General features: G+C 33.6%; 2 protein-coding genes across 3 annotated transcripts; both read left to right on the top strand.

The window, feature by feature from the left end:
- The first annotated feature begins 1,554 nt into the window (after positions 1 to 1,554).
- LOC145578614 (uncharacterized) lies at positions 1,555 to 3,266 on the top strand. Its single transcript, XM_081635909.1, has 2 exons — positions 1,555 to 2,788; positions 3,021 to 3,266. The coding sequence occupies exon 1, from the start codon at positions 1,585 to 1,587 to the stop codon at positions 2,785 to 2,787; it is 1,203 nt and encodes a 400-aa protein (XP_081492035.1). The 5' UTR covers positions 1,555 to 1,584; the 3' UTR covers position 2,788; positions 3,021 to 3,266.
- A 2,960-nt stretch (positions 3,267 to 6,226) lies between these two features.
- LOC145579898 (uncharacterized) lies at positions 6,227 to 11,772 on the top strand. 2 transcript variants are annotated; one of them, XM_081637192.1, is made up of 10 exons: positions 6,227 to 6,356; positions 6,879 to 6,973; positions 7,876 to 7,963; positions 8,144 to 8,405; positions 8,539 to 8,643; positions 8,763 to 8,891; positions 9,419 to 9,468; positions 9,574 to 9,671; positions 9,870 to 10,154; positions 11,008 to 11,772. In XM_081637192.1, exons 3-10 carry the CDS (start codon positions 7,894 to 7,896, stop codon positions 11,515 to 11,517), a joined length of 1,509 nt encoding a protein of 502 aa, XP_081493318.1. In that variant the 5' UTR covers positions 6,227 to 6,356; positions 6,879 to 6,973; positions 7,876 to 7,893; the 3' UTR covers positions 11,518 to 11,772. The 2 variants fall into 2 exon arrangements, with proteins under 2 accessions (XP_081493318.1, XP_081493319.1); XM_081637193.1 differs by having other exon boundaries at positions 6,242 to 6,356; positions 6,884 to 6,973.
- Positions 11,773 to 26,890: the final 15,118 nt, after the last annotated feature.

Here is a 26,890-nt window from a genome sequence, read left to right on the forward strand (position 1 = left end):
TTGCTTAGATTTACTATGCACATAACATGTCTATTTTATTGTGTCGATGCAATGTTGCTTTACAACAGGCAAAAATTGTTATGTGATACATGTTCATTGTGTATAAGACCTACTATCATGCTGATTACTCTTAATTTCGTCTCAAGGTAAATATCCTTTTAAAGTCGAGCAATACCTAACAAAACTGATTAGTACTCGATTATCTAACCCGTATGATCAATATATAATCTAAACTCAATCAAAAATTATATAATCCACGTCTTACCTGATCTCATCTAAAGTATTCCAAAAATCATTATGATTAATACTTCATCTGACCTAGCCAATTATGTTCCAAAACATGATTCGACGTGAATTGACCCGGTCCCTCAAAGTCGAGCCCATATGCAACAATCCATATCTAGTTATCTACAATAGTTGTCGATATGTTTGTACGTTAGCTTCAAACGTAAGACTCTAGTAGACTTTACAGCAATTCCCATCAACTACACTATTTTCATGCAATTCTAGTGAACAACACATTCGTCTACGTTGCGCCACGTATCTTTATTTTTTTTAAGCCCAACATTTTTATCACCAATTCTCCACGAAACACTTTTTTAATTCCATTAATCCTATCGCAATAAAAGAATGGTTTTTGGTTAAACAATAAATATTCAATTATCTACTTCCTCCGTTTTTTTTAGTTGACACGTTTCTTTAATCACGTTTGCCAATGCACTTATTCAATTATTAATATATTTAATTATCGATAAGCAAAAATTATAAAAAGTTGATATTTTGAAAATATATAACGTGAAAAATCTAATAAGATCCCACATGACTATATTTTTCATTACGTATAAAGCATAAAATACGATCAAAGGGAGATGCATAAATGTGTTAAAGTCAAAACGTGTCAACTAAAAAAAACGGAGGTAGTATTTTTAACGAAAATTGCTCCTATTTTGTGGGTCTAACATGCTAAGTTGAACTTTTACTTTTATTAATCTTTTCTCATATTCTATTTATCTAATATCTTACCTTATTATCGTTGAATTAAATTTAATTAGATCGTAAACACGTCTTTGTGTACAATACCCAATGTACAACAAAGAACATATGTACTTTTGGCATAAAAAGAGTTATAAAGACAGTAATATAGAACTTTAACCATTTAACCAAGTTTAATCCACAATATTTTTCTATGAAGACTTCGACTCAAAATCTAACGCAGTAGAATACTTAATGATAGATATTATATTTAGGATAATATTTGTCGCAGATAAGGATATATTTAATGTATATTTTGTATGTTTATCGTATCTAGGATTCCTAATGTAATTAGGCCTCGCGTTGTAAACTCTATATATTTGATCAATGGTACACACTCCAGATTAAGGAGTTTTCCCGAAATCTAACATGGTATCACAGCTTAGGTTTTAGATCCAATTTTTAATTTTTCCAATTATTTGGTTTTTTGTTTTATTGGGACCTTGCTTTCACCACTATTTCCGCAATCTTGTTCTCTGACTTTCTTTCTTCAAGATTTCACCTCCTTCTTTTTCCCTTTAACTTTCTACTTACTGTTCTATTGAACAAACCATGGCCAAGGATGACGAAGTACCCAACTCGACACCACCGCCTCCAACGTCCGAATTTCATCCAGCTCTAGCAGTCAGTAACATCAAGAATGCCATACCTTTGGTTCTTGATTACGAGAAGGTTCAATACTCCAATTGGGTGGAGTTGTTTGAGAATCACGCTTGTGCGTATAATGTGTTAGATCACATTGACACCACCGTTTCCCGACCGACCGATGTTTCGGATGCCTTGTGGAAGCGTCTAGATGCTATTGTTAAACAATGGATGTATGGCACAATCTCAACCGAACTTCTCAACACGATTTTGGCCCCAAAATCAACTGCTCAGAACCTTTGGGATCGAATTAAAGAAAATTTTCAAGATAATAAAAATACTAGGGCCGTGTATCTTGAAAATCAGTTTAATTTGCTTCACATCAGCAATTTTTCTAATGTCACTGCTTATTGTCAACAGCTTAAGAGTATAGCCGATCAATTAGCAAATATTGATCAACCGGTTTCGGAACAGAAGATGGTGATTCGACTTGTTTCCGGCCTCACAAACTCTGACTTTGACACAGTGGCGACGATGATACAGCAAACCGAGCCTTTACCCTCTTTCAACACTGCCAGGTCTCGCTTGCTCCTCGAGGAATCTCGTCGTGCCAACGATCAAGGGCAGGCTGCTCAGTCTTTTATGACGCAAGATTCTACATCTTCTGGGCAGCAGCAAGGCTCGCAACAACCACCGACGCAGGGTGGTCGTGGCTCCGGTGGTGGCCGCGGCGGGGGACGTGGCAACCGTCGAGGTGGTGCTTCTGCTGGTCGTGGTAAAGGGCGAGGTCGAGGGAAGTCTAACAACAAAAGCCATAACACATCCTCGTCTAGTCAACAACATCAACAGCAACCGAGCCCACCTCAAAATTGGCCCAACAATCAGCCCCCTCAATGGTCTTCTCAACAGTGGCCAGGATATTTGGCCATACCCCCCTGCCCATATCCCTCTACACCAGGCCCAATTGGACAGCCCATGCAGCACCCTCCATCACGTCAGTCCGCCCCACGTGGCTCACCTAAACAAGCTTACTTCTCTAGGCCAGCCCAATATAGTCAACTATACACTCCAACCGAGCTTGGATCAGCGTTCTCAACCATGAGTTTACAAAACACCGACAACGGATGGTACATGGACTCGGGTGCAACATCTCATATGACACATAACTGAGGTACTCTCATGCCCTTGTTTAATTTGAGCACTAATAATAATATTTTAGTTGGTAATGGTCATCGCATTCCAATAATGGTTATGGTCACACCTCTCTCCCTAATAATAATAAATTGGCCCTTCGTGACGTTCTCTTAGCCCCTCAAATCATTAAAAACTTAATTTCAGTTCGTAAATTTACTTCTGACAACTAAGTTTCTATTGAATTTGACCCTTATGGCTTTTCTGTGAAGGACCTACAAACGGGGAGGATAATAACGAGATGCAATAGTTCGGGGGATCTTTACCCAGTCACAAACACTACACCATCCTCTTGTCTTGCGTCAACACTCATGGTCACCTCTCCAACCACTTGGCATAGTCGCTTGGGACACCCCGGAGCTAGTCCTTTAAGTTATCTTAGGAGTAATAATTTTATTTCTTACAATAAGGAGTTCAACTCCACCTTTTGTAATTCTTGCCAATTGGGAAAACATATTAGACAACCTTTTTATGCATCTACTACTTATACTTATTGTGCTTTTGATATTATTCATGCGGATTTATGGAGATCTCCTATTCGGAGTTCCAATGGTCACAAATATTATCTAGTTCTTATTGATGATTTTACTCATTTTGTTTGGACCATCCCCCTTGCATACAAATCTCAAGCCTTTTCCACTTTTGTCAAATTTTCTAAATATGTGCAAACTCAATTTGAAAGACCCGTTAAAGCCTTTCAAAGTGATCATGGCCGTGAATTTGATAATGACCCTTTCAAAAAGCAATGCTTAGATATTGGAATGGTTTTTAGGTTCTCTTGCCCGCACACATCCTCACAAAATGGAAAGGTGGAACGCATGATCCGCACCATTAATAATGTCAAACGCACCCTTCTTTTCCATGCCTCCCTACCACCCAACTTTTGGCACTTTGCACTTGAGACTGCAACTTATTTACTAAATATTTTGCCAACCAAAGCTCTCAAGAATATTACTCCTACCCATGCCTTATTTCGGAAGCAACCATCATATAACCATTTAAGGGTGTTTGGATGTCTATGTTTTCCCAACTTGTCTTCTGCCGCTCCATATAAACTAGCTCCTCGTTCTTCTCCTTGTGTCTTCTTGGGTTATCCGCCAAATCACCGTGGGTATAGGTGTCTCGATATTTCCACCAATAAAATAATTTTATGTCGTCATGTAACCTTTGATGAACAAATTTTCCCATATAAAACTTAGCAAACTTTAAATTAAGGGATTACAATTTTTTGGGGAATGACGAGAATTCACCACTCCTAACCCACTATATTTTGCGCCACAACCAGCCCAAAACACAAGCCCAACCCCACACTCCTTCACAACAAGCCCAAAACACACTCCCATTACACGCATCTCACTCCCCACAATCCCCAATTACGGGTCAGATTACACCGCAACCCAACTGCGGCTCGTCCAGCCCAGTTGCGGCCTGCCCGCAATCTCCTCTGCCTCACTCCCCTCCCAGCCCAACCGTGCCCCTATACTCACCACCACCTATGCGTGGCTTCACTCCCTTGCAGCCCACTCGTCCACCTCCCCCATCTCCTCGTGTCACCCGTAGTCAACGTGGTATTTTTAAGCCAAACCCAAAATATTGTAACCTCACTGTTCAACACTCGGGTCCCCCTCACCAAATATCACCTCTTCCAAAATCATATAAACATGCCTTAATTGACCAAAATTGGAATGCGGCGATGAATGATGAGTATAGTGCTTTAATTAAAACAGGGACATGAGAATTGGTGCCTAGGCCTACGGGGGTGAATGTTGTTAATTGCATGTGGCTGTTTAAACATAAATACAAGTCTAATGGTGACCTTGAAAGGCACAAAGCTCGTCTTGTATGTGATGGCAGGTCGCAGGAAATTGGTGTGAATTGTGATGAGACCTTCAGTCCGGTAGTTAAACCGGCCACTATTCGCACTGTTCTCAGTTTAGCTTTGGCTAAAAAGTGGTCGATACATCAATTAGATGTCAAAAATGCCTTTTAACATGGTGATTTACAGGAAACTGTTTATATGAATCAACCTCCGGGTTTTGTTGATCGGAGGGCTCCTACTCATGTTTGTCGGCTCCGCAGGGCACTCTATGGTTTAAAACAAGCTCTCAGAGCTTGGTACCAACGCTTTGCAAATTTTCTCGTCAAATTGGGTTTTGTCATTTCCAAGAGTGACAACTCTCTTTTTATTTTCCGGCAGGGTGATGATATGACATATTTGCTTTTATATGTTGATGATATTATTTTAGCTACCTCATCTGACAGGTTGCGTACAGGAATTATTTCTCAGTTGCAAACTGAGTTCCCTATGACTGACTTGGGTCCTTTGAGTTATTTTTTGGGGACTGCGGTGACCCGCAAACCCTCTTACATGCTACTTTCACAGGAAAAGTATGCACGGGAGATTTTAGAGCGTGCAGGTATGGCCTCTTGTAAGCCTGCAGCTACTCCAGTTGACACTAAGTCCAAACTTAGTGCAGATGCAGGACCACCTTTTCGGGATCCTACTTTGTATCGCAGTTTAGCAGGTGCTCTTCAGTATCTCACATTTACCAGGCCAGATATTTCTTATGCGGTACAACAGGTGTGTCTTTTTATGCATGATCCCCGGGAACCTCATTATGAGGCATTGAAACGCATTTTGCGTTATGTTCAGGGTACCATTGATCACGGCTTACATTTATATCCTACTGTTTCTCATCGATTGATTACTTACACTGACGCTGATTGGGGAGGTTGTCCCGATACCCGGCGTTCTACTTCGGGCTATTGTTGTTTCCTTGGGGACAACCTCGTGTCTTGGTCATTTAAGCGTCAGCATACTTTGTCTAAGTCGAGTGCGGAAGCAGAATATCGAGGCGTCGCAAATGTTGTCTCTGAGGCGTGTTGGCTTCGTAATTTATTACTTGAGTTACATTGTCCTCTACGGCAGGCTACTATTGTTTATTGTGATAATGTCAGTGCTATCTACCTTTCTGGCAACCCTGTACAACACCAACGCACCAAACATGTGGAGATGGACATTCATTTTGTTCGAGAAAAGGTTGCTTTGGGGGAAGTACGGGTTCTGCATGTTCCTACTAGATATCAGTTTGCGGACATTTTCACTAAACGCCTACCACGAGAATTATTTCTAGAATTTAGGTCCAGTCTTAGCGTACGACCTCCTCCCGCTACGACTGCGGGGGTGTGATAGATATTATATTTAGGATAATATTTGTCGCAGATAAGGATATATTAATGTATATTTTGTATGTTTATCGTATCTAGGATTCCTAATGTAATTAGGCCTAGCGTTGTAAACTCTATGTATTTGATCAATGGTACACACTCCAGATTAAGGAGTTTTCCCGAAATCTAACACTTAATATAACGAATTTTGATCCATAAAGTTTAGATGAGTTCAGATAAATTATAAACTCAGCCTCTCCTTATGTCTTGAGTTTCAATTGGGTGAGAAAGCACAAAGGGAGGAAAAAGTGAAGTTCATTTGGATCAGAAATTCTGAACTTAAATTTTGGTCCAAGATTTTGCAGACATCACAGTTAAGCGTGAGAATCAAATTACTTCCAAAAATGGCGGTTTGATTTTAAAATTGATTCATAGAAATTACCCAATTTATATATTTCCTTGAAAGTTGAATTTTTGTTTCTTCTTTATTTGTTCTTTTTACAGTCTGACTGTAACTATAGAATCAGATTTTGCTCCCCAGTTCGAGATTGGAAGTGGAATTAAATTTAAAGTTTGTATCTTTCTTTTTCAATATTTTTATCAGATTTAGAAAACAATATTAATTTATTCACCCAATTGATAATTTATAAAATATTTAAATTTATTTAATAATAATTGTGGGTTTTTTATGAGGTCATTTTGGTCAGAGTTGGATGATTCTGTAACAGATAACCATTATTTGGTCAGCTCTTACCGCCATTCCCATTTCATGGCTACTCTATCTTTTTCTACTTTCTGTTAGAAATTATTAATTATTATTTTTTTAAAATAATACTTTTTTTTTTATGATTATTTAAGAAATTTGATTTATATAAATATATATACACGTTGTACTTACTCAGTGCAGTGGACATGGATTTTGGTAGATGTAAATCCTCTAATAAATTCTGGGATTTAATTTGATTAGTGTTGGCCAATTTGCTTATGGGTTTTGCAGGTATGTATTTTCTTTGCCTTAATTGGGTTAAGAATCATTTTTAGTGCTTCAATGTTGCAAGCTTCCTAATATTATGGGAGGAAGTTTATAGTAGAGTTCGCTTTATTGTTCATGTGTGTGAGATTGATCAATTTCGGATATAAACATAGATTTTTCTCTTACTTTAGGAGATTATTACACTTTTTAAGTTGATAAAGCTATGTAGTGTATGTTTTGGTGAAATGAATGAGGTGAAGTTTTTTTTTCATGTGGATTTGTCCATTCCTACTAAATGGGAACTTTTTTTTTTTTTTTTTTTTTTTTTTTCTTACTAGAAATACATGCTTGATCTTAAAGTTAGAATTGGTATTTTAGCATTATAATGGTATTTTGATGGGTTTGTCTTCTTTGTGAGAGATCAAAAAGTTCAAACTTGTTAATTGTGGGGAAAGATTGAACCTTGTTAATCTTATGGTTAACTTTAATATGCAAAGATAATATGGGATGGGTTGTTTGATTGGATTGGATTTATATCTTGGTTTTAAGAACTCGGCTATTTGCTTAATAATCTAAGAAATTGCTATAATGTCTAAAACTTTGAGATCTGTTTGTTGAGGTTATTTGTATATGTCTATGCCTTTACTTTTATGAGAAGCTTGATTATACCATTCTAGCTAGCTCTGCTTGGCCTATTGCCATCTCCGAAGAAGATATAGGAATCATCTCCAATATTGGTAGATAGTGACAATCTTGGTGGGATTTCTTGTTATCTCCGTGACTTAATGGAGAAGTTTTTGGTGAAAACTTAAAATATGTGTGTGTGAACGCGTTGTGGAGTAAGAGAGGGGGGGGGGGGCAATTTTTGAATCAATCTCGAAGATAACTATCTTTCCCTGAGTAACTTGAGCAATCTTTTGTAACAGCCTGTTTGCAGGAGATCAATGGATGACATATTTACCAGGATCTTGGATTTGACATCTTACCTAAGCAGTCCACTTCTTCATGTACTTGGTAGGTTCTTTGTTACTCCGTACTTTCGTATATATATGTGAATAATTTGATGCCATTATATGGTGTTGCAATCTTAGTAAGGATTCCAGATTACTTTCTCCACTGAGCCTTAGATTCATGAAATAAAAATGTTTGTAAGTTGTCGTTTGTGTGTTTTTCTAATTACATCTTTTTCATTAGAGGAATTGTACTCCGGAATCTTTAATGGACATTTGGAAAGCCTTGTGGCTCTTTGCTCAGTAGAGTATTCACGCTCTGCAAGTTTTCACCATGAGCGAAGATCTGCATTTGGAGAATGCTCATCATCTTCCAAACATAATGTTGCCACATCTAGAGGAATTCAGAGAAGAGCTCTGAATGTCAAAGAGTCTTTGTGTGTAAATACAAGTACGGAAACGGAAACAGGACAGACTCATGGAGGAGTGCCCCTTATTTTTGGAGGGTGATGTTACTTTTTCTCCAGTTCTTGTTTTCTTATGCTTATTGACGTAAATAACAATTTTGAAAAAAAAATAAAAAAAATCATTGCTGATGTATTACATGTATTCTTACCTGAAGTTTTTTCATAACTGTAGGTTGACTCTCCCATTATATGGCTTGAGGGTTTTTCAGAGATTAGCATTGGCTTCTTTGAGATATTTTCTAGGGTATTGCAGATTTACGATAGATCATGTTAAACGGTAAGCATAATTAATGAAGCCTCTGATATCATTGCCTTTTGGTTTTAGATGTAGTAGCACCAAATAGGCGATCTTTTGGATTTCTATTTAATCTCTTTTGCTTTGCCTTGTTATTGCAGCACTTTATCCCGAGTGCATAAGGGTGTGCGTGGATCAGCTGATGATATAGGTTGGTTGCAGCGCACTCCTGGGATGCCTCCTGTTACAGATGGAACGACTAGATTCTTGGAAGTGCTTCAGGACGTCAGGTACATACTGATGCATATATGATCAAATGGTTTATTGTTTATATTCTCATTGTTTGATTTTCTGAGTTACCATTGCAGCTCATAATTTTTATTTTTTCTGTCATGATGTTCATTACTTAGCATGGTTTACAATCTTTTTAGAGTATATTGGCTGTGTTCTCCTGATGTGCTAACATCTTGCTCATACATATTAACAGATTAAATTCAAACTTCATCGTGAATATCATGTAATTAGATTGTGTCATTGTAATACGAATAACAGCTGCATCAGATTCTTGTTTCCTGTGAAATAATGATGGATGCTAAGAAGCATGCTCCATTGTGATTGAATTAAATTAAATCATGGCTATATTAAATGTGGTGATGTTAGACAAGCTACAGAACAATTTGGTTCACTTTTCACTTTTGCTTAATGGATTTCCCCTGCAGTTAAGTTGCAATGACCTGGTTTCTTGTTTGTTCCTTATCTATTTCTCGCTCTAATAGGAGATAATGTCAGCGAATCATTCAACTTATGTTTTTCTCAGGAACGGGAATCATATGCTGCCTGATTCATTTATATACCTTCTTATACCAGGTGAATTTCCTAGGATGATTCTCTTAGTTGCCTTGATTGAAGATTGACATTAACACGTACATCACGATTCCTTATATTCTATATTTTCTTGTGTTCATTTATTAGGCCTCTTTAGTAATCATGGCCCCTTGTACTTTGTTGCCACAAAGAGATTCTTTTCTAAGATGGGCCTCGCTTGTCACATTGCCAAGATTCATAGCGAGGTGAACAGAATTATCTTATCTTTGATTCCTGTCAAAAATTGATTTTTTTGTACAAATAAGAAGTCTTCAACAATAATTTCATCCTCCAAAGTTTCAACACCTTTTTCTGTTTATCTTTGTTCATATGTCTTTGGTCTTTTCCTTCTTACTCCTCATTTGCATTTTGCTCCTGACATGGTTGTTGCTTCCTAAGTGAAGGCCTCAGTGGAGCACAATGCATTGGTATTGAAACACTATATTGAGGAGCTTTACTGGGGATCAGGAAAGCGTGTTATGCTTCTTGGTCACAGCAAAGGCGGAGTTGATGCAGCAGCTGCCTTGTCAAAATATTGGAAGGATTTGCAAGGCAAGGTTGCAGGGTTGGCCCTTGTGCAGAGTCCATATGGTGGAACTCCCATTGCATCTGATGCTCTTCGTGAAGGCCAGCTTGCTGACAAGAAAGCTAGGAGAGTTATAGAGCTTCTCATTAGCAGATTGATTAAGGTATAGTTTAGTTTACTTTTACGATATCTTCTCTTTAATATTAAACATGGACGATAACACGGAGTTTTCACATTGGTTGAGCCCATCAAAAACTATTTCAGAAGGTTGTATTAACTTTCCGACCCACATAACTGATATTGATATAAATAGACCTATTTATTTTGCCCTGTTTTGTGTGTGTGTTTGGAGTGTGTTAGGCTGTTTCATGTTAATGCTCTAATAGCTATGCTAAAAGATAAATTCCTTTCATCTAGAATTAGTTGTCATATTGTTTCAATCCTGTCATTCTCAGAAATTGACATGATTTGACATATATACCTTTTGTCGTGTTATTTATGTCATCTCCCCGTCACTTAATGTAAGTCAAGGCTTATAAGGTATCTTATCATAAACCATTACTAATGTAGGAAGGTGGTAACTTCTTCCGGACATCTTGTAATATTATGTGTCCAATACGCAACAGCTTTTATGTAGGAGAAATCTGGAACTGGGTTCTGCTGTCATTCTGTTTCCTTTTCCAGAATTTTTCCCAGCTGAACAAACCTTGCTGTGAATGATCTGCTTTCCAAGCTATACAGAATTACATATTATTACCTTTCATTGTTAGCTGACCTTAAATACTGCAACAACTCGAGGTTGACTAGCTCAAAGCTCGCTACAAATGATGGAGCTTAGTTGATATAATCCTAGAAAGTCATGTAAAGATTCAAGATAATATAAATGATTGACAGAAAAGATTTTCTCTGTTTAGGCTATAGCAAATATTTACTACATGCTCATTGTTTTGTGTTTGAATCCCTCGCTTATGATATCTTGAAAATAATTCTACTGCAACCTGTTTTTCTGTTTCTAGGGCGACTTTCAGGCTCTGGAAGACCTCACATATAAGAAACGGAAGGAGTTCATCCTAAGCCACAAACTTCCTGAAGAAATTCCACTCATTTCCTTCCATTCCGAAGCAAGTATTGCGCCAAGTGTTCTTGCCACATTGACTCAAATAGCCCACGCCGAGCTCCCATGGTTTCCTCTCCCAACATTCTGTGGTTTGCCATCCGATGACTATGTCCAGCCATCACGGAAGGTACCTGTAATGATTCCCGTATCAGCAACCATGGCCGTCACTGCTCTCCACCTTAAACTAAGGTATGGGGAAAAGAGTGATGGACTTGTTACATGCCGTGATGCAGAAGTCCCCGGCTCTGTTGTGATTAGGCCCGATAAGAAGCTTGATCATGCTTGGATTGTTTACTCTTCATGGAAAAAGAATCCTAGTGAGCCTGATTGCTGTGAAATGTGTGAAGCTATCTTGACCTTGCTTGTAGAACTTGGTGAGCAGAAAAAGGCAGGCAAGAAAGTTGATTAATTTAAACGGAAACTCATACGAGTACACGAGTATAGATCAGTTTGATTTCTCTTATATGTTGCTAACAATGCTCGTATAGCCTAATAGAATGAAGGAATGAAAAGTACCAAAAAAAAAAAAAATAGGGTGGTTGTAACTTTCATTTGTTTTATTGTTCACTTCTTTGATTCGTTGTTTTGTATGGATAGCTCAAAACTCTTGGATCATTACACCTTGAAACACTATATTAGAACAAGAACTAGATTAGGTCCCTAATTTTCACGTACTATATATTTATTGTTAGTTTGATACTATATTTAATTATAAAAATTATCTAATTGCAAAACAAGATGAAAAATTCATAATTACAAAAATAAAAATAAAATTATATCATACTAAAGTATATAGTGGGAGTATTACATGCACAACTAATTATGTATATAAATGGATTACGTCACAAAGTTATATGTAGCGAAATATATTGTATAGTATTAAATATTCTCTAAGAAACTTTGTAAAACAACAAAAAAAATTATTATTTTGGTTGAATTTTTTAAAAAGAAGATGATACATGTCATTCTCGGTTTCACCTTTGATATCATATAAAATGTATAATTATACTTATAGATTTCAATGTTAAAGTCAATTTGATGCACAGACTATAACGTAATTTTTGTTCTTTTTTAAATTTCGTACTATAATATAAATGAAATCCATTTGATTGTAATAAATCAGGAAAAAATCATTTGAGCAATTAATATTAATATTAGTAATAAGAATATTTAATTGCTATTATACTATATAAATTAGATATATATAATTTTATTGTTTTAAATAAGTTGTCAATCAAAAAGATATAAAAGGAAAAATAAAGTTAGTATATATTTATTTTTGAAAAATATTTTTTGGAGGAAAAAACGACACCATGAAGTGACATGTGTCATTCTCGGTGTCTGTTTTAGTATTATGTTATTATATTTATTTATTTTTTTGAAAGAACCCACAGCATGGGAATAAAATTAATAAGCAAGCAAAGCTACATCGAGGATACGAGTCGGGATTACATCAAGCCACACACGTTGGCCATACTCCCACGGTTGGAACCGAGCCAATTCATGAGCCACTCTATTCCCTCCTCTCTTCACAAAAGAAAAAGAAACTTGATCAAAATCATTACAAGTATGAAAAATATCCTCTAGCAGCATATGAAACTCACTAACACCCGGCTCTCTCTGCTTGAAAGCTTGGACCACCTGCAAGCAATCACCCTCAACCTCCAAATGATGAATTGGTAAGTAAGGAATAAGGATGATGATGTGGCGAATAAAGAATGCAAATATATAAATCCAAAAATATTAGGCCATAAGATTCTACATTTAAGATGGTAAGTAATACGAAGTAAGTATGATGAATTGGTAAGTAAGGATGATGATATGGCAGGCAAACAATGTAAATAATACCCAAAAATACAAAACTCTCTAATAATTTGCAAATTTGTGATTGCTAATATATTTTGGAGATTATGTTAAAATAAAAAGGGCAAAAAATTGATTCTCCTAATTTGCAACATGCATGGTACGATATTTATTTTTTCCTAATGTGTGTATAGCATGCACGTACGTTGACTTCGGAAACATATATTTGCCATAACTCTAATAATCATATGATTATTGTAATAGGTAAGTAATAAGATTAGGGTTAAAGGTGAAAATTTTGGCTACTCTATATATATACATGCAAGTTAAGGTTAAGGTCTATTAAGTTTTAACACATCTACTATCTTTTGTAATAAATCTGAGAGTAGTTATATATATTTTAGTGCTTTATTAGATTGAGGATGAATTCTGATAAGAAAGTAGTGAAGCCTGTTGCATATAGAGTAAGATATGCAGAGTGCATGAAGTATCATCCAACTAACAATGGAGGGCTTGTGTTAGATGGATGTCAAGAGTTTATGCCGAGTGGCGCCGGGAGCACCACTTGCTCTGCTTGTGGCTGCAACCAGAGATTTCATCGTCAAGAATATTATGCTGATACTTCTTCTTAGTGATCATGATCAAGCTCAATCGAGTTTTAATTAATTAATTAGAAAAGTACAACTATTAATTAGTATGTTATTGTTTGCATGGCTAAGAAGGGATTTGGTTTATTGAATAAAGGTTGTGTTAGGACTTAGGATTATTATGAAGGCATGTTCTGAATAAATAATTCCGTAATTTTCTATTATAAATTTCAATAAGAAAAAGAGTTCCAATTTATTTTAATTATTGCGTCACAAAAAAAAAAATAATTAGAGGTGTACGTAAAGTATTAATTAGTACATTCTTTGCATGGCTAAGAAGGGAATTGGTTTCTTGATTAATGGCTGTGTTAGGATTATCAATGCTTGTACTAAATACTTGATTCCGTAATCTTCTATTATAAATTTCAGTAATTAAAGAATTCCTATGAAACTTTTTGGTGCAATATTTTAACATACGTATGTTCAACATAAATTGCACTAGTGTAGTTTGATATACGAGGCTTGATCAATTTACTTCATTTTCGAAAAATAGTGTTGATCTATATTGTTTATTTTATGACGGGATCTAATGGGTGACTTTATATAATATATATGTATCGAATGTTATTGGATTGAAGGTTAACAAGCGTTAAGGTTTGCTCCGTAGTAGGACGACATGAAATTATGAAAATATTTCATTAAGTTGTCTAGATTTCAGTATTCGCTATTTCTGTATTTCCATTTCCTTATACGTCATCTCATATTATCTACGTACATTATACGGAGTACAATTTTAGTTTTTTTTTGGTGTTTAGAGAGTCACAAGGGAGGGGATGAGAATCGATCTCAGAATCTCTTGAAATCGGCTATCCCTCACTCTCTAGCTAACTATATAGTAACATATAGTAATTTTGAGCGGAAAAACCTATACTCAATATTCAATACAGACACACCATGTATCAAAATAAAGAGCAAATGAGTAAAAAAAAAAAAAGTCTAAGCTACGTAGATGATGAGAACAGGGTCTAAGTAAGATGATGAGGTGGTAGATAAGGAATGCGAATAATACCCAAAAAAAAAAAAAAAAAAAAAAAAAAAAAAAATACATATTCTTAATTTGGAAGTTTATGATTGCTAACGTATTTAGAAGATTATTTTGATTCTCCTAATAAATTTGCAATATGATATACTGTAATATTTATTTATTTCCTAATGTGTGTATAGCATACACGTTAACTTAGGAAACATATATTTGCCATAACTCTAATAATCTTATTTCCTTAATTAATTTACAAGTTAGCCTTTGATTTCATGGAGTAATAGGTAAGTAATAAGATGAGGATTAAAGGTTCAAAATTTGGCTACTCTATATATAAAGCAAGTTAAGGTTAAAGTATATTACATCTACTATCTCTTGTACTCCGTAATAATTTTGAGAGTATTTTATTTTGTTGCTTTAGATTGAGAATGAAGCCTATTAAGAAAGTAGTGCTAAAAACTAACACAGTTCCATATAGAGTAAGGTATTTAGAGTGCCAGAAGAATCACCCAGCTAAGAATGGAGGGTTTGTGTTAGATGGATGTCAAGAGTTCATGGCTAGTGGTGCCGAGGGCACGGATGGTGCACTCGTTTGCTCTGTTTGTGGCTGCAACCGGAGCTTTCATCGTCAAGAATTTTATACCGATGGTTCTTCTTCATCATAATCAAGCTCAATCGACTTTTAATTAATTAATTAGAGGTGTACTTGTACAAGTATAACTAGTATGTGGTTTGCATTGCATGGTTAAGAAGGAATTTGGTTTCTTGATTAAAGGAAGTGTTAGGATTATGAATGCTTGTACTAATTAATTGATTCCGTAACTTTCTATTATAAATTTCAAGAATAAAAGAATTCGTATTAAATTAAACTCATTAAAACCTACAGTATTATATAACATACAAAGTATATCCAACATAAATTGTACCCGTGTTATTTATTTATAACACCTTGTCTACAATGATATTAGAAAGATGATGGTCTTCTTTTGATTCATGTACATTTGCTCATATTCATAGATCTTGTAATACGGTCGCTCATCTGGTGGCAAGGTGGGAGGCCAATGTTAACATTGAGCTTGTACGTTTAGGTCTTTTTTTCCAAAGCAATATTGATTTCGTGGATATGGATTCTCTTTAATTGGTTAATAATATGGCCACTATCATTTTTTTCCAAAAAAAAAAATAAATAAATAAATAAAATAAAATAATAGTGTCAATTACTAGAATTGTTGATTATATGGACTCTAATAATGGTTATGAATTTATGACTTTATAATATCAATAATGATGCACCACAATCTTTATCACAAGTAATTTGATTTTCAAGGCTGGCTAATGCGACAAATAATAATATACGAAATTACATTGCATGAACAAATTTTGCACTTAAACAAACGGTGGAGTTAAAGAATTATGTGCTCACACATTTGCTTCAATCACAAATATGTATAACTACATATGTATGTACAATAATCGGTACATAAGTGATAAGTATGCCTATTGATATATATCTCTATAGGCACAGATTTACATCAATTGATAAAAAGAGTACGTAGTACGGAATATAATCAAAACATAAGTCATAAATAAACAAGTGAAAATGTCTTCTAACTATTATCTGGTAGAAACATGTAACACTTGCATCTGATCCAAAGCAATCTTCTCCTAAACAAAATGATAATCAATTTAACATGTTTAGTGCGTTGGTGTTGAACCAAATAATAATTCATATCTTAAACCTATGAAGAAATATTTGTAATATGTGCTCTGTCACAATCTGCAAATTGTTAACTTCATTAATAACGTGTTACCATCAAATTATCAATAATACATTAATACATCTGATTAGTCGTTGGGCTGGACACTATATTAATATTGCCTAGTGCGTAATTGATTTGCTTGATGTAGAATTATTGAATTAACATGGTGAAAATTAAGAGGATGTTCTCATCTCTAAGCAATATTTACGATGTCATTGCATGAAGTCTCTTTGTTTTATTGGTTGCATACAAAAAGTAACTAAGTATCATTAGTGTAGTACGTAGTAGTATAGTACGAATGAGTACAATAGTACTTTACTAGTATAAACATAAATTAATTATAAAAAAAAGGAAATATTAGAAAAGTACTTTACTAGTATAAATTAATTTAGAAAGGAATTATTAGAAACTCTATATGTATGTATATATATGTATTGATACTATGTACATACTAACAAGTATTTTAGATTTAATTTATCAAATTAATATTCACTTACTCCGCATTTCTTTTTACTAAAACATACAAAGTATTCCGTAACCTATAGTGATCGATTTTGTTTTGGGAAATCTATACTGAATACGTACAAACCATGTTTACATCAAAATAAAGAGCAAATTTAAAATAAAATAAAATAAAATAAAAAAAGCGATGTCTAAAGTAAATATACACGCCACTACCTAATTTAATTAAAGGTTTACCCGGAAACAACTAAAAACTATATATACTAATACGTACACCCGTATAGGCATGCAATATCGTTGTTCAAGTAGATGGAGACAGAAGTAGTCATTTCCTAAAGAGAATTGAAGGTGATGATAATCATACTTCATCCGTCTTTTAATTAGATACTTACTTTTTTTTATTATGTGAGTAATAAATGCTAAAATTAAACATCTAATAAAGGACGGAGGGAGTAATAATAATAATAATAATAACATCCATCAATTTTAAACACAATGAATAGTACTTGTTTGGTTTATTTACGTACCACATTTCTTGTTAGCTACCCCCCTCGGTCAATTTATCTTCAATTCTTTCGTAATATCGCAATAAATTTTGTAAACTTAAACTGTATTGTTTTTTAGTGATTAAGTTTGATTGATAACCAACCACATTTCACTTTCTTACTTAAGATTTTATTTTTCTTTCATGTCATCAAAGTCTCGATTGCTACTACTCGTATGTATTATTATTAACTTTTAATTGCCTACCACCTTCAATAAAGAGAGTTTATATTATTAATCTATCTAAAGGAGAAAAACTTGAAGTAGTCAATTTAAATATCTTCAATTATGTTCGGATATGTTCTTGTAATTTTGTACGGTCTCGAACCATTGCTATGTCTGATAGATCTCCCCTAAAATTACACGGAGTAATTACAAAATTTACGAATATTTTTTATTCTTCATGTACATTATTTGTTTGTGCGTAGTGTATATTAGGTGGTTCTATCTGTTGCCAAGTAACAATATGATCCTAATGTAATCTATACTTCGATCGATTTCTTTTAATTCTTCTTATTACTCTTACTACTTTTTATCTCTTCCAAAAATTTCAAATAGAAAAAACATAAATAAACAAAGAAAATCGCAAACATTAGTCTAGCTAACAAGTTTAGCCTTTTTGGTGACTTTCTTCAACCTTGATCAAGAAGAACATTGAAGTAATGATCACCCAATCATGTTAATGCATTTTAGGAAATAGAGTGTCCAAACTTTAAAGGTGTTTTTGGGAACAAAAAAATGCAATTATTCGAGTTATCCTAATGGCTAAAAATGTGCTTCAAATGTACTCTTTTGATAAATCACAAGCAACATATATAATTAAGATTTTGTCCTACAACATTTAAAATGAATTTAGGTGTTGAAATCTTAAATTTGTACCATCATCATTAGCCAGTATTTTAACTTAGATTAAACATATATGGAAATTCCAATGCTTTTAAAAAAGAGTTTATTACAGCAAAATCTAAATGTTAGCTATATCGTACTAGTAGTATTTATAGTGAAGTAACGCAGTTAGCAATTTCCTTTTTTTTTTTTTTTTTTTTTTAACTTTTGTAACTAGACCTAATTATTAAATGGGGTGGTCTGAATAGGTTAATATATAGTAAGGTAAAAATGTAAAATAACTAATTGATAAAAGATTGGCTTGTATTATGGGCCAATAACAAGTTAAATTGGGTCAATAGCGGGTCATTAAATTAGTAGACATATTGATAATTGTCAATGAAAAAGAATAGTTATTATATATTATATGAGATCAAAGCTCTGGATTTTTCATCCAATTAACCAAAAAATGAGAATATTTTATATATATTCTCTATCGAGCAACCTCTAGCTAAACAAGACGTTATCAAACACAACAATCAAGCTATATATATCAATTAAATCAAGACAGAAGGAGTAAAAACAACCCGTGCGACATGAGTACGAGTAATATGTAGTACTTGATGAAATTCACCAAATATCATAGTAAGAACTTGATAAGTATTTTGTTGTTACAAAAACACGTAAAGGAAACAGAGAACAACTGTATTTGTACACTAGTACGGGTTGAGTACTTGATATTGGACATAAATAAAAATAATCAGTGGTAAAGAAGGTCGGTCCATAACAGCTTCAGTCCAGAAGAGTGTTAAATTCATCGGCCCACTTACCAGCCAAATATTACGCATACACGTACAATTGTACAAATCAACGTCATGGTCAAGTATACATGCATATCATTCATGCACTCATGAGTCATGACTTCATGAGTCAAGCACTCAGCTAGTCAGAAAAACAAACTACATTTAATTTAGAGCAGGGAAATCGATTATCTTACCTTACCTTTCCCTCTCTACTCTCAAGCGTTGATCTGCGTAGCTAGACTGACTTAATTTGTAAAATGTGTGTGGTTCAATAGGATCTTTCACCTTACAAACAAGAAAAATAAGTTTAGATAAGTGTAGGTTATATAAATTATTAATAAGACTACTTAAATTCAATTACAACTAAAATAAGCTTTAATAAGCTCAAATAAATTCTGAAAACAAAATATATGTTGAATGAATAGAAAACACCCTTAGGACCTGTTCACTTCAGCTTAATTTCAGTTCAGTTCAATTCAGCTCCTAATTTCCTTCTCTCATAAAATATTCATTTCAGCTCAGTTCAGTTCAGTTCAGTTCAGCTCCAATAAGTTCAGTTCAGTTCAGCTCAGTTCAGTAAATATGAACATAGCCTTACTCAATCTACTCTTATCTACTTGAGACACTTTAAACTAAAAGATAAGAGAAAAGAATGGACCACCTTAAGTTAATTTTAAGGAGCAACAAATGGAATAATACAATACTTTATCAATTACGGAGTATTTCTTTACTGATAAAAAAAATAATTAAAAGTAAACACATGTAAAATGAAATAAAGAGTTTACAAAAATTGTCTCATTGCATCCATTGGTGGTCATTAAACATGTAACTTTTTTCCTTTTTTGAAAGCTAACTAGACGTTCACCGTGTAAGGTGTAAGTGTGTAACACATTGCCCTGCCCTTAGTGATGAGCAAATTTCAATCATTGCTACAAGCCTTCAAGTAGAGAAATTTATTGCACCTTTTCCCAATTGTATTGTTAGCTGTAACCGCTGCCTAAAAACAAAACTTGAGTAATGATGTATTGCAAGTGAGTAAAAAAAAAAAAATCAAATGAGTCATAATAAATCTTTCTCATTAAGAACCTATTTTGTGAAATAAAATAACCTATGTATAACCGTCTAACTTAAGTGCTTTTTGTGAAAAAACTACCTTATAAAAAAATTGTTGTAAGAACTACCTTATAAAAACTAAATGTTGTAAGTTGCCTACATATGCTTAGCTTGATTTAACAAAGAAAAAGGAGAATTAGGGGTTATAAGGGGCCGATGGAGAAATTGGGTGTGAAAAGGAGAACAAATGATTGAAAACGGATCATTAAACATCCCTTATTCAATGCAATAATCCGACAAAAGGTAGCTTCTTACAACATTAAGTGTTTTATATGGTAGATTCTTACAACATCTAGTGTTTATAAGGTAGTTCCTTACAACTTTTTTTTTAATCAGGTAGTTTTTCACAAAAACTGACATATATAAGGTAGTTCTTCACAAAAGGTCCTTTAACTTATTATTAGTGATGTTAAGAACAAATTTTACAAGGTACACAAAATAGATTTGATTATAAGAGCGAGTAAAAACCCTAACAAATACAAAGGACCTATTCCGATTTACTGAAAATAATTGAACTGAACTGAAGTGATTGGGGCTGAATTGAACTAAATATACCTTAAATAAATTGTTTGTGAGAAAAAAAAAATTAGGAACTAAACTGAACTAAACTGATTTGAGCTAAACTGTACTGAAATTAAGCTGAATGGAACAAGCTCAAAGTACAACTTTATGTTAAACCTAATACTAGAAGTAGATAATATCTAATAAACACAATATAAGCATCTATTCATTTACTAGTGATTGTTATAGAGAGATCCAATGATCTCGCATCAATCGAGTATGCAATATGCTTCTTCAATTTTTGGATTTGTCTACTGTGTCATTTTTTAAAAAATGACACCATAACATGATGAGGTGTCATCTTACGATTGGTCCATTTTTGATTTATTTTTAAATACCTAAACATGCTATACATGTATGTATAATTGTGAATACGTGTATTTTTTTTATAGAATACATAATTATAGCTTTTTAAAAATTATTTTTATCTTAATAAAATCATTTTCGAAAATTAAATTAGAATTAAAATTTAGAAAAAAAAAATCATCTTTGTTCTTCGTTGTTATTCATTCATAATAGTTTTGATTAATGTATAATCTATTCGTAACGCAGATCAAAATTTCAACCACAATTCCGACCAAAATTCTGACACAATTCCGACCAAAATTCCGTCCAAAACCCCGTCCAAATTCGGGTACAAATTTCGTTTAGGATTCAATTGATAATTTTGATTAATGTAAAAATCACGTTATTTGATAGTTTTGAGAATGAAAAAAGCCTTAGGAGTGTCCGAGTGTGTATTATGATGATGTAAAAGCTAGACGAGTCATTTCGATTCCTGTACCGCCCACGATATCTGATAACAACCTCACCTAAGTAGATTGCCTATGAGCATTACGTATTCAAAAAAGGTAACCAGATCTGCAGATTTTTCAGTTTTTTTAACGTCAATGGATAATGAGGGTTTGTTCTTCGATTTAGAGTTCGATTTTTTTTTTGCACTGTTTGATTCAGAATCGTGTTTTGTGATTTTTGTAATATGTTTGTGATTAGGTAATTACCTGTATTTAGTTAGGTCATCACCTTAAAGTTGTAGTTATAATTAATTAGGTCATTACTTGTAGTTGGAATATACTTGTGTGTAAGGCACTCATTAGTACTCGTACTAGTTTTGCAAAAAATATTTTTAAAATCTTCATGATATTATTATCTTATTATATTTTGGAAAAGATATTTTTGAAATTTTTATCATATCATTTTAGCAAAAAATATATATGGGATCATTATCTTATTATATTTTGGAAAAAATATTTTTAAAATCTTGGGCATATAAATTAGTGGTTATAATTTTGGGATATTCCTAATTATTCACCTTTTTTTTTTTTTTTTGTTATTAGCTATATATGGTTCTTTATCAAATCCTACCACGTTCATCAGTAGAATTTTACTTATTTTTCTTTTTTCACGTTCAATTGTAGAATCATAAGTCCTTCGATCGAAGTTGGTACTGTTGAAATTAGGAATTTAGATAGTATGTTTAAATGACTTTGGAAGTGAAGAGTTCAATGATTAAGATAATTAGGAATTTAGATAGTATGTTTAAATGACTTAATTTGCAATTACCTTTTGGATCCTTGTTATTATGGTTTGACTTTTGCAACTAATCTAAACAACATTGAACATCCCGCATAAATATTTTGCTTTGTTTTTTATTTTTCTTGCTTGAACTCAGTTTGTTTTAGCTCTGCTTTTTGGTTTTTACCCTCAGTTGAATCAAAAAAAAAAAAAAATTGACAGGTATTAAAGACACTGTATAAATTTTCCCTATATATATTTGTAGAGTTGCCTTATTTAAATATTGTATTTCTATTTAAATTGTTAATTTTATATAATTGTGTATGTGTTTGTCTATTGATTTTTTTTAGGAAATCAAATGTTATTATATTAAAATCTATTCAAATGTCACCCATAAATCACTTGCTATCTTAAATTCTTTATAAATGATTTACAACTGAAAAAACAAAAATATATAATTTTTTAAAGGAGAATTTTGTGACGGTGCATATTGAGATTAAAAATTGATATGAGTGAACAACTAAATGAGCCTGTTGGGAGTTGGTCAAAGATATTGAAGTTTATATCTGAAGACTAACTAACAAAATTCTAGGGATTTTATTTTACAAATTCAATAAGGCTTCAATTGAAAAAAATTCAAAAACCGCTTAAAAATTTTCAATTAAAATACCGCTTTTAATTTCAAATTTATAAAAGGGATTTTTTAAATGAAAAACAAAAATAAAGGGATCTTTTTTTAGAACAAATTTTATGTAGGGGTTATTAGAAAAAATAATAAAAAAATAAAAAAAATCGAAAACCGCATTAAAGTATTCAATTTCATGTAATACTATATACTTAGGTTATTACCTATAATTGCAAAGGTTATTACCTTTATATGTTGACAGGGTTAAGTCGTATCACCTAATCAAAAGTACCTAAATCCTCTAACTAAAGTAGATAGGGAAGTAGGGTCGAATCCACAGGGAAACAAGTCTTTCTATTCCTAACTAATTATTATAATCTAAATTATCAAGGTAACCAATATTGTTATTGTAAAAAGGAATTAAACTACGGAGATCAAGTTCAGGGAGAAAAACAATAATAAGAAGGCCTAGGGTCACAGGTTCACCAATAATTAATATTCTGGGATAAAACATGACAATCAATAATCAACATTGCACAAATAACATGATTAACAGGCTCTCGCAATTTATCAATCAACATAGAACTAACAGGCTCTCGCAATTTACTAGATCTAAGTTCCTATTGAAAATAGCCTTTAATATCAAATTAACATCTGCTCGATTCATCAATTCAATATTGCTATACTTTTACAATCAAATCACATCTGCTCGATTCATAATCTAATTGCAAAAAAATTAAAACAATTCAACACGAAATTATTATGCAATATCAAATATCAATAATAACAAATTATCCCTTCATATTAATTATGGATCCCCATAAACCTTAGAATTAAACTACTCAGACATAATTAAATCTAAACTAAACGAAGCAATAAAAGTAGTCATGATAGAGTAAAGAAATAAAATAAATAACTGAGATTAAAAGAGAAGAAATCGTTACCAAAGTTAAACGGAACAAGAGTTGTAGAGAGAGAAAATAATACTAAGAGTTTAAGAGAAGAGAGAAAGAGAAAAGTTAGAGAGAGAAAAGAGAGAGTAACGGAAGGGAGAAAAGAATTCCCCCCTAAATTCGCTTAACAAAAGCGTATTTATACTAAGCTAGAAAATCCTAAGTTAAAACAAATTAAACGACGCTTAAAACGTCCTCCAGAAACACGCGCCCGATCGGGCAAGGCACCGCCCGATCGGGCGCGCCTTTTTGATCGGACGAAGGGCTGCTGCGATATAAGTCTTCTTTGCCCGATCGGGCGCGCTATCGGGCGGATCATCGGGCGGACACCTTTCCTCGTTTGGGCTCGTAACTTGGCCCAAACCAAATATCCTCTTTGGGGCTTAAATCATTCGGTCCAAATGTCTCGTCTTCACACAAGTCGAGCCCTTATTCACCGGCTTGATTACTCTAACCGATCTTGGGCTATGAAAGATGGTCGTGCTCCTCCAATGCTCGTAGTTGCTCCATAAAATCCCGGAAAAATGCTCCAAAGGTGCAATTCCCTACAAAACTCAACCAAAACTACGAAAACACATATCTATAACCCTTATAAAAGCCCCAACCCCCCTTACTATTCCAAATTTACTGTTCCTTATGAACAGGAAATTGACGTTTCTGCCCTCCCTTGCCCTTAGCACCCTTCCTTGATTGACCAAATTTCCAGGGGTGGTTTGGTCTTTTTGCTTTGACATTCCAAGTGTTCTGAATGAGCTGACGCGTGGCATTCATCCTCTTGGTCTTTTCGTGTTGCCCATTTCTCTCTCTTGCTTTTGCTCCTCTCATCATCACTTCTCCTAAGCATCCTCAAATTTCCCCCTTTCTCTCCTCCATTGAAGCGCACTTTGAGTTCTCCATTAAAGCGCACTCTGAGTTCTCTGATCCATTGAAGCCTACTTTGAGTTTTTTGCCGGTGAATTGGATTTTCAACTTTTAAGTCCGGCGTTTTCTGGAGGTTTTATTGTTTTATCCTTTGTTTTTTTTCGCCTGATTTCGAAATTCTAGGGTTAGGGTTAGGGTTAGGGTTTTTGGTTGGTTTTCAAGATACTCAAATCTTGATTTGCTTTAATCAAAATTCTTCATCTTTTTTGATGAAGTTGAGTTACTGGGTTCATTTCTTCTGCTGTAAATCGATTGAATTGTAGTTTGAAGCAATGTTTACACCCCATAAGAAGGTTTTTACGGATTGGTCTTTGTCGCCGAGGAGAGAGAATCAGAAAACTCCAGTGCCGAATACTAATTCTAGCGCACGAATTTCTGAAAATGGAGGTGCGATTGCTGTTAGGGATGGAGACGATCTCGAAGATTTGGATGGAAGAACTGCTAAGCTTGAAAATGAGGTGGGTTTATTTGTTAATTATATCTGTTTTATCTTAATTACTTAATTTACCTGTTTTTTTTTTTTTTTTTTTTTTTTTTTTTTTGCATGAATTATGATTTTTTTGCTCACCAGGGTTTGCTCTGTTTTTACTTTATTTTTGTGGGTCTTACTGTATTTTTTTCAATTCAATGAATTTTAGTATTTTGTGCTCTGATTTGAGTAGATTTGTAGTTTTGCTTAACGATATAAGTACTCCGTATTGTCTGAAGTATAATATTAATGAATGTTGGGTCTACTTGAGTAAGGTTGAGAATTAGTTGTTTTTTGCCGTATTTTAATTGGAATTCCCCACTTAAAAAAAGAAGAAGCTTGAAGCTGTGTATGTATTGTAGTCAGTGAAGTGTTGGGTGTAGCGGATGTGAGGTGCATTGGGTTAATTTCTTCTTCCGTTGTACCAAAATGGCGATCGACCTTGAATTATTACCATTTTTAGCTTTTATCTTCTTCATTTCGTTCTTTGTAAGGTATGTGGCTTTGTTTTAAAATTTAACAATTTTTTTCCCGCTTCTTGTTGTTAATTGTAAATAGATAATAGTGTTTTTTTGTTTTGGCAGCTGTTAATTTCATGGAGTGGTTTGATGGAGCTTCTTTGGTCGCAGCTGTGGATCTGGTTATTGCTATGTGTGAGGTGTGGTTAGTTATTGTTTCGCATTTTTTTGCGAATTTTAGTTTAATTATTGTTGAGTTTGATGAGTAATGTGATTTGGTTGATTTAATTAATTAATTAGTTCATTGCTATGTTGTTTTAGTTTAGTTAGTTAATTAGTTCATTAGCCTAATTAAGTATGTTATGTTTTAGCTTTAGCTAATAAAATTGTGAACAAAAATTAATTTCCTGTAGATTTCTATTATAAATTAATTAGAGATTAACTTAGCCTCATTAAGTATGTTAATAAAAATTTGGCTTTGGAGGTTACAGTGGGAAAGGAAATTTGCTTTGGAGACTACACTGTTTAGATACAGTATTTATACTTTGTATTAATTAATGGTTTTGTATTAATTCGTTATTTTGTGTGATTTTTGTTTTTCGGTGCTTGTTGTTTTTGTGAAATGTGGTTGTTTATTGTTTTAGTTGGGTGATTTGATGGATTTTTTTTACTTTTTGAATGTGGGTTGGTTTAGCTTGAGCTTTTATAAGGGGAATGAGGTGGTAGTACTTTTGGGATTTTGAGCTTTTATCTGCAATCATACTTACTGGACTTTGTGTTGTTAATGCTGGGAAAATGTGTTGATGTTAATTAGGTTTTCAATCAATGCCTTAGAATTTGGACTGGAAATGTACAATCAAATTGAGATCTTTGAAGTATTAGTCATCGGTTTTGATTTTTATTTTATTTTTTTTGGTTTCGCTTCACTGGTTCTGATTATGAAAAGAATGTCATTGGGTAAAATAAACTCAAGCCAGTTAAATAATGTGTGAAAGGGTTGAGTGGTAAAATTACCAATAGGTCTGGCTGACAACTAACTCTCTATTTTCAAGTTGCTCAGAAAAACAATGATGTGCAATTGCCAACATATATTGAGAGGTGAGTTCTTAAATAAAAAGTAATCTTTATGTGGTTTTCCCCTGTTTAGCTGTTTGATTTTGACTGTTCACTTTTGAAGTGCATATCAGATAAATTTTTGTTATCATTGTTAAATTTTTTTTTTTTTTTTTTTTTGAAAGAAAAGATAGCCATGTATTAAAGATTAACCGAGGTCCAATTCCGCCAAAGTGATAATACTTTGAGGGAACGGACCTAAACGAAGAAGCTCAGAGTTAGTGCCGGTATC

This window comes from Chenopodium album, chromosome 14, assembly GCF_948465745.1.
Source record: "Chenopodium album chromosome 14, dcCheAlbu1.1, whole genome shotgun sequence".
Classification (NCBI taxonomy): Eukaryota; Viridiplantae; Streptophyta; class Magnoliopsida; order Caryophyllales; family Amaranthaceae; genus Chenopodium; species Chenopodium album.